This window comes from Heptranchias perlo, chromosome 33 (genome assembly GCF_035084215.1).
Source record: "Heptranchias perlo isolate sHepPer1 chromosome 33, sHepPer1.hap1, whole genome shotgun sequence".
Lineage (NCBI taxonomy): Eukaryota > Metazoa > Chordata > Chondrichthyes > Hexanchiformes > Hexanchidae > Heptranchias > Heptranchias perlo.
The window spans coordinates 4,648,482-4,656,587 of record NC_090357.1 but is presented as its reverse complement, the minus strand read 5'-3'; the positions used below and the strand labels follow the sequence as shown (position 1 = coordinate 4,656,587).

At 49.1% G+C, this 8,106-nt stretch overlaps 1 protein-coding gene across 1 annotated transcript; it reads right to left on the bottom strand.

Annotated features, from left to right (window-relative positions):
• Positions 1-1,352: 1,352 nt before the first annotated feature.
• On the bottom strand, positions 1,353-7,105 carry ttc36 (tetratricopeptide repeat domain 36). The gene is made up of 3 exons (XM_067970895.1): positions 6,919-7,105; positions 5,808-5,996; positions 1,353-3,272 (listed from the first exon to the last, which is right to left on the bottom strand). The coding sequence occupies exons 1-3, from the start codon at positions 7,022-7,024 to the stop codon at positions 2,998-3,000; spliced, it is 570 nt and encodes a 189-aa protein (XP_067826996.1). The 5' UTR covers positions 7,025-7,105; the 3' UTR covers positions 1,353-2,997.
• Between the last annotated feature and the right edge of the window lie 1,001 nt (positions 7,106-8,106).

Here is an 8,106-nt window from a genome sequence, read left to right as displayed (position 1 = left end):
AAAAAAATCACAGGAGTTTGGGAATCACCGCAGTTCTCCAGGCTGTACATATTTAGATGAAAATCAGAAAAAAATAATCTTGAGAATTGATTTCAAAATCCAAGACTTATCAGGGAAAAATTCATTTGTGAAAAAAGAACTTGAATGCAAAGAAATATTGTTAAAACTAATTTTTGTTCATGTACTTCTATTTCCCCTCTCTCCCCGCCTTTAAAACTCTTTTTAAAGCTCATCATTTTGAGTGAGCTTTCTGGTCGCCTCTCCTAACTCTCCGGCCATGGCTCGGCATTCATTCCCGTTGTTATTTTCCTCTCTGCAAAGTGCCTTGTGACAATGTTGCTGACCTACATTGACTCCCGGTCCGACGAGGCCTCGATTTTAAAATTCTCATCCTTGTTTTCAAATCCCTCCATGGCCTCGCCCCCCTCCCTATCTCTGTAACCTCCTCCAGCCCTACAACCCTCCGAGATCTCTGCGCTCCTCCAATTCTTGCCTCTTGCGCATCCCCGATTCTCATCGCTCCACCATTGGCGGCCGTGCCTTCAGCTGCCTGGACCCTAAGCTCTGGAATTCCCTCCCGAAACCTCTCCGCCTCTCTCTCCTCCTTTAAGATGCTCCTTAAAGCCTACCTCTTCGGCTGAGCTTTTGATCACCTGTCCTAATATCTCTCTATATGGCTCGGTCTCAAATTTTGTCTGGTTACGCTCCTGTGAAGCGCCTTGGGACGATTTATGACGTTAAATGGCGCCTATTGTTGATGTAGTTCTGCTCTCCTGCCAGCAGAGGGTGACATTGCACCGCTATGGCATGCAATTGCACCATCTAGTGGTCGGGACGACAAACGGCAAGAATTAAATTTTATTTTCCAAACCCAATTTTTTCCGAATTATAGATCTATACTGACTTCTCATTGTTCCTGCAGTTTTCTTCTCCGAACATCTTTCAGTGTGTGCTGGCATGGGAGATTCTTGCACTGGTTTGGGGATCAGTGTGACACTCGATAATGTGGGAATGCTGGGCGTCGGGTTCATGCTCTGTTGGCATTGGCACTGAGCGAAAACCAAATTCAAATAAAAAGTTATTTTAACAATAGACTCGCTTCTAATGGACAGTTCTGGCAGTAATTGTGTTACAAATTTTGGGTCTGCACTAGGTATTCTCTCAGTTTCAGCATCACTGCTCTCTTCTGTAGGCAGACTCCATGTCCCTTATGATCAGGAGTATACCCTTCCTGCCCAATATCTAGTCCAGGGTAACCCAGGGCAAGATAATGAAACCTGTTGTTACATGAACTGGATACTGCAGTCTCCCACATGCACTTCTCCAATCTTCCGAAAGTGAGATGAGATCAATTATAAATCAACAGGTTGATTTATTTTAAAGATAATAAATGAACAAGAGTAACATTTACAATAAATTTCACCTTACTTTAACTTATTTGCATAACACTGTTCGTAACATTGAAAATAACAAATAAGCCACCCCGCCTGCTCTCTTCTGACCAATAGACTCTCTAAAACTGGTCGGCCATGAACTCTAGGCCTGCCTAAACTAGAAACTTCAGATCCTCTGCTTCTGTCTTTTCCTCGTTGGACAGGAAGCCAAGAGTTTGACCTCTGACATGCTCCCAGCCCTCAGGGTCCAGGCATTGGTCAGCTGAGCCGCCAATCAAATGGTTCCCATCCTCCTGGTGCGAGCTCCCAGAAATTAACCCCTGCTAAGGTCAAATGGAAAATTAACCCCCGCTGAGCTTTGCAAGACCTGCTGTGTGAACGTTTACTGGAAAGTTGATAAGGAACTTCCATTACTTCAAGCAATGAGGGTAGATGCTTCATCTCAATCTAATTCCCATTTCCCAGAAGCTGCGTATTGTGATTTAACCTTTGGTGAACTGAATTTAACTTAATACCATCATTTTAATATCAATTGAAATCTTTCCATGGACAAATAGAAATGTGATAACTAGCTAACTCTAGAAGTAAAGCAGAGGACCCTCTCTCGCAGGGTTTGGTAACTAGTGATAGAGTGCTGGGCTCCCTCTCACAGGGTTTGGTAACTAGTGATAGAGGGCTGGGCTCCCTCTCGCAGGGTTTGGTAACTAGTGATAGAGGGCTGGGCTCCCTCTCGCAGGGTTTGGTAACTAGTGATAGAGGGCTGGGCTCCCTCTCGCAGGGTTTGGTAACTAGTGATAGAGTGCTGGGCTCCCTCTCGCAGGGTTTGGTAACTAGTGATAGAGGGCTGGGCTCCCTCTCGCAGGGTTTGGTAACTAGTGATAGAGTGCTGCGCTCCCTCTCGCAGGGTTTGGTAACTAGTGATAGAGGGCTGGGCTCCCTCTCGCAGGGTTTGGTAACTAGTGATAGAGTGCTGCGCTCCCTCTCGCAGGGTTTGGTAACTAGTGATAGAGGGCTGGGCTCCCTCTCGCAGGGTTTGGTAACTAGTGATAGAGGGCTGGGCTCCCTCTCGCAGGGTTTGGTAACTAGTGATAGAGGGCTGGGCTCCCTCTCGCAGGGTTTGGTAACTAGTGATAGAGGGCTGGGCTCCCTCTCGCAGGGTTTGGTAACTAGTGATAGAGGGCTGGGCTCCCTCTCGCAGGGTTTGGTAACTAGTGATAGAGGGCTGGGCTCCCTCTCGCAGGGTTTGGTAACTGGTGATAGAGGGCTGGGCTCCCTCTCGCAGGGTTTGGTAACTAGTGATAGAGTGCTGCGCTCCCTCTTAGAGTGCAGAGGTTAATCACAAACACTCAGGTTTGGCTGCATTGGGCAGGGTTACCAATTCTCAATGTGAGGGGGAAGGAAGGGATTGGAGTTGGAGCAACGTCTGATTACATCTCAAGGCCAGGGATTGTAGTAACTGTGCGGCCATCGGAGGAGGGAGATAAAAGACACACAAACAAAAAAAAAATCATGGAGATTATTTAAAACAAAAAAGTCATAATTAACGACAGAAGGGGAGGAACACCAATCTCACTGAATTCTTGTACCAATGGAACGTAGCCCTTCACACAGAGGGTGAGGGGGGGGGCTTGGGATTCCTGAGATCGGCCATCATCTTGGTCAGCATGCGGTTGCACAGAGCCGCATACGGGTTCATGAGGGTCGTTTGGCTCCGGGCGAACCTGTTGCCCAGACCAGCCGCCTGTCTGAAGTCCTGCAGAGCCTCTTGGTCCTGTTGGTTGAGTCGGTAGATGAGCCCCCGCTGGACCAAAGCCTGGCTCGCTGTCCGGCCTTGCCCTCCGCTCAGCTCCACGGCTTTGTTCAGGTCGTTCAGGGCCTCTGGAACGAGTCAAGATTTCGGACCGGTCAGCCGATTGCCCGGCGATGGATCAATACTCACACTTTCAACCGATCGATTCCTTTAGTACGGATTCACAATCGGCACCGTTCCCTCCCCCTGGGCTCCCCAATTCTTGCACCTCCTTTTCTGACAGTGCTAACACCTGCTGAGTTAAAGCTGTACAGGCACCAGTAACCCTAAGGACACCCTAAAAGCTAATGGACAGGTACAAAAATTAATTAAAAAGGCAACTGGAACGTTGGTCTTTATCTCAAGGGGGCTGGAACATAAAGGGGGTGGAAATTATGCTACAGTTATATGAAGCTCTGGTTAGACCCCACCTGGAGATACTGCGTTCAATTCTGGGCACCGCACCTCAGGAAGGATATATTGGCCTTGGAGGGGGTGCAGTGCAGATTCACCAGAATTATACCGGGGCGAAAAGGGATAAATTATGCGGACAGGTTGCATAGACTCGGCTTGTATTCCCTTGAGTATAGACGATTAAGGGATGAACTGATTGAGGTGTTTAAGATGATTAAAGGATTTGATAGGATAGATAGAGAGAAACTATTTCCTCTGGTGGGCGGAGTCCAGAACAAGGGGGCATAACCTTAAAATTAGAGCCAGGCCGTTCAGGGGTGATGTCAGGAAGCACTTCTTCACACAAAGGGGAGTGGAAATCTGGAACTCTCTCCCCCCAAAAAGCTGTTGAGGCTGAGGGTCAATTGAAAATTTCAAAACTGAGATTGATAGAATTTTGTTAGGCAAAGGTATTAAGGGTTATGGAACCAAGGCGGGTAAATGGAGTTAAGATACAGATCAGCCATGATCTAACTGAACGGCAGAACAGGCTCGAGGGGCCTACTCCTGTTCCTATGTTCCTATTTAAATAGCCATTCATTAGTGCAGCGTGCATTGGTCTAGTAAGTGTCACCAGACTATTTGTCTGCAGGGGGCCTCACCCAACATTCAAGCTCTGACTGGAGGAGATACATGAATCACAATTAGCAGTTGGAACCCTGGCTGATTTTTCAAATTTGGTGATCCTACCGGCTGAGATGAGCCTACTCAGGGACTGGGGATGGAACCTGAAGCTGATCTTGAACACATAATCCAGGCCGACCCTCCCAGTGCAGTACTGAGGGAGCGCTGCACTGCCGGAGGTGCCGTCTTTCAGATGAGACGTTAAACCGAGGCCCCGTCTGCCCTCTCAGGTGGACGTAAAAAGATCCCACAGCCACTATTTCGAAGAAGAGCAGGGGAGTTCTCCCCGGTGTCCTGGGCCAATATTTATCCCTCAACCAAAATAACTACAAAAAGATTATCCGGTTATTATCACATTGCTGTTTGTGGGATCTTGCTGTGCGCAAATTGGCTGCCGTGTTTCCTACATTACAACAGTGACTACGCTTCAAAAGTAATTCATTGTCTGTAAAGCGCTTTTAAGTTTTAAACTTTTCTCTGAGGTCTTCCTTTGCTGCCGCCCAGCCAGGAAGGTTGCAAGGCACTCTACTCTCAGGCTCCGTCCTGGTCTCAGGCTACAGGAGGTGAAGATGAGCCGTCCGAGGTAACTACCTGCCGCTCTGAATGCGAGTACAATGCTCCACCGTAGCGCCGTTTGTTATAAAGATATCTGCCATGGCTCAGTGGGGAAATGCCCCACCTGGCCTGTAGCTAAACCGTACAGACCAGGAACACCCCAGGTTCGATCCTTGGTTGTGCTGCGTCAGCTGATCGCAGCGGTAGATGCACTACAGCTGGCCTTAGACATTCCTGGTCCAAGGAAGGAAAAATCAGCTTGGGTCCTTGCTTCCAATCGCTTCCTGCTGGCAAGTGAGTATGATCATCAGGAGGAAAGAGGGTCAGTCTCAGCTGTGATGGCCCCTGTGGTATGTTCCTGTATATTGTTATAATTACTCACCAATCTTTAGAAAGTAGATGCAAGTATCATTATTTGACAAATTTTCACTTCTGTAACTGGAGAGTAATAATCGAGCAGATGGAACCATCATTGCACCCACCCCCTGCTCCATCCATCGTCATACCCATCACTCATTGCCCCATCCATCCATCTTCCCATCCCACCCGTACCCACCACCCAGTGCCCCATCCATCCACCTTCCCACCCACCCATCATCATACCCACCATCCATCACCCCACCCATCCATCATCCCATCTATGCATCACCACACCTACCGTCCATCGACACACCATCGTCCCATATATCCATCGCCCTGTCTATCCATCCATCAATTACTCTACCTATCCATCAAGCCATCTATCCATCATACCACGCATCCAGACATCCCATCCATCCATTCTTCCACCCACCAGTCCGTTTCCTCAATCATCCATTTCCTCAGCACTCATCCATCCTCAGTGATTGACAGACACAGGCAGAGATCCAGGACAATCGCTGCAACTGTCTGCACAAACTTCCCGAGAGAGTCTCCTGCCCTACAAAAATATTTCAGTTAATCGTCCTCATCTTGCATCTGATTCCCCCTTTGTATTAGTCCTGGGCTGTTACCTGTAGTGTCTCCCTTCAGCCGTAGAGCTTGTGCTCGATTGTTGTAGCCAGATGCTCGCTCAGGGACAATCCTGATAGCCTGACTGAACGTCTCTAGAGCTGCATCCACATTCCCAGACTCCGCCAGGGAAATTCCCTGGAGTTCCAAGTCTTTAGCCTGGTCCACTAGGACTGGATCAAACCTGCTATCTAAACACGGCAAATTAACATGGATTACATAAGATGTAGGTAATCAAGCAAAGCTCCAAAATAATCCTCCATCCCTACATCTCCGTTATTTAACCCCTGCCTATACCCTCCGTACAAGGTGCACAACATCCGGGGTGAGAGAGAGAGAGATTGATTGAGATTCCCCAGGTGCTGATTCATTGGGGTACGAGCTCCCTGGGCGCTCACACTTGCTGGGGTACGGGCTCCCTGGGCGCTCACACTTGCTGGGGTACGGGCTCCCTGGGCGCTCACACTTGCCGGGGTACGGGCTCCCTGGGCGCTCACACTTGCCGGGGTACGGGCTCCCTGGGCGCTCACACTTGCTGGGGTACGGGCTCCCCGGGCGCTCACACTTGCTGGGGTACGGGCTCCCCGGGCGCTCACACTTGCTGGGGTACGGGCTCCCCGGGCGCTCACACTTGCTGGGGTACGGGCTCCCCGGGCGCTCACACTTGCTGGGGTACGGGCTCCCCGGGCGCTCACACTTGCTGGGGTACGGGCTCCCTGGGCGCTCACACTTGCTGGGGTACGGACTCCCTGGGTGCCACATCTAACTGTGGTGTGGGATCCCCAGGCACCGACTCTCCCTGGGGTACAAGTTTCGAGGGAATTGACTTAGTGGGGTGTGCATTCCCCAGCTGCTGATTCTCATTGGGATACTGGTTCCCCGGGCACTCTTGCTAGGAAATGGGTTCTTAGGGCACTGACACTCTGAGGTATGGGATCCCCAGAAACTGGCTCAGTGGGGTATGGGATCCAGAATGAGCCTCAGAGCCAAGCCTAGAGAGCGAGTGTCGCAGCCACGCCTGATCCCAGCGCCCACACGCAAAACTTTGACTTTAAACAGGACAATGCGGAGATCTTTTGTGAGAAGAATTGATTGAAACTTTGAAACACTCACCGTCATCGGTCAGCTCTACCTCTGGGTCCAACCCGAGAACGTCACCAAAGGGGGTGTTGGGGTTGAAGATGGCCTGTAGCACAGCCTGGTCACCGAGGCTAGCCATGTCCTGGGGCTGATGTGAGAATTCTTCGTCAAAGGTACAGCAATTTGAAGCAGGTTGCTGTGTGAGGCCTTTGTGCAGTGAACTTTGGACTGGAAGAGGCTGGCTTCAAATTTAGCTCCAGCCAATGGGACAGAGGGGTGGAGGGCAGTTCTGAGAGCTCTGACCTGCAGACTGTGGTAAACAGCAGTGACTTCAGCCACAGAACATCTGGCAACACAGGCTGAAGCAACGGACCACGAGGTGTCCACGTTTGATCCCCAATCTCAATGTCCCACTCCTGATCACTGTCCAGAGCACCAGCACCCCACCACCGCCGCTCCACTAAACAACACACGCACATCAGGTGAAAGCAGGATGGAGTGATGTCCCATGTAGTTGAATAGCCAGCTGATACAATCTGGGCTCAAGTGAAAAGCAGCCACTTGGGCAAAGTATTGGAAAGCCCGTCAAACCTTAGAAAAGGACGTGATGAGGAGAAAAAATCATTTTGGAACAAGTTAAAAAAATTATTGAAATCTATACTGACTTTATATTAATATTAGCCACATGTGTACTGACGATGTTATTTAAGTGTCAACTTGGCTCATCTGGTGGCATTCTCTGCTCTGACTCAGAGGTTTATGGGTTCAAGTTCTACCCCAGCGACTGGAGCTCAATCCACAGACACTCCAGTGCAGTACTGAGGGAGTTCTGCATGGTTGGAGGTGCTGTCTTTTGGATGTGACTTTAAACTGAAGCCCCATAGATCCCATGGAACTATTTGAAGAAAAGCAGGAAATTCTCCCGGTATCCTGGCCAACATTTCTCCCCGAACAACCACCACCAAAAACAGGTTGACTGGTCATTCATCTCATTGCTGTTTGTGGGATCTTGCTGTGTGCAAGTTGGCTGTCACATTTCCCTACAAAACAAGTGATTAAATTTCAAAAAATAATTTATGTAAACCATATTGATGTCAGAGTTGGGATAAGACAGGGTGATTTTTTTTTTACACAGCAAATTATGATCTGGAATACACTGCCTGAAAGGGTAGTGGAACCAGATTCAGCAACAACTTTCAAAAGGGAATTGGATAAATACTT

Bases quoted from the DNA above. Each gene is read 5' to 3' on its own strand.
- ttc36 (XM_067970895.1), bottom strand. From the start codon at position 7,024: ATGGCTAGCCTCGGTGACCAGGCTGTGCTACAGGCCATCTTCAACCCC. The intron at 5,997-6,918 runs GTGAGTGTTTCA...TGCCGTGTTTAG, and splicing joins GGTAGAGCTGACCGATGACG to ATAGCAGGTTTGATCCAGTC. The intron at 3,273-5,807 runs GTAACAGCCCAG...GACTCGTTCCAG, and splicing joins GCTGAAGGGAGACACTACAG to AGGCCCTGAACGACCTGAAC.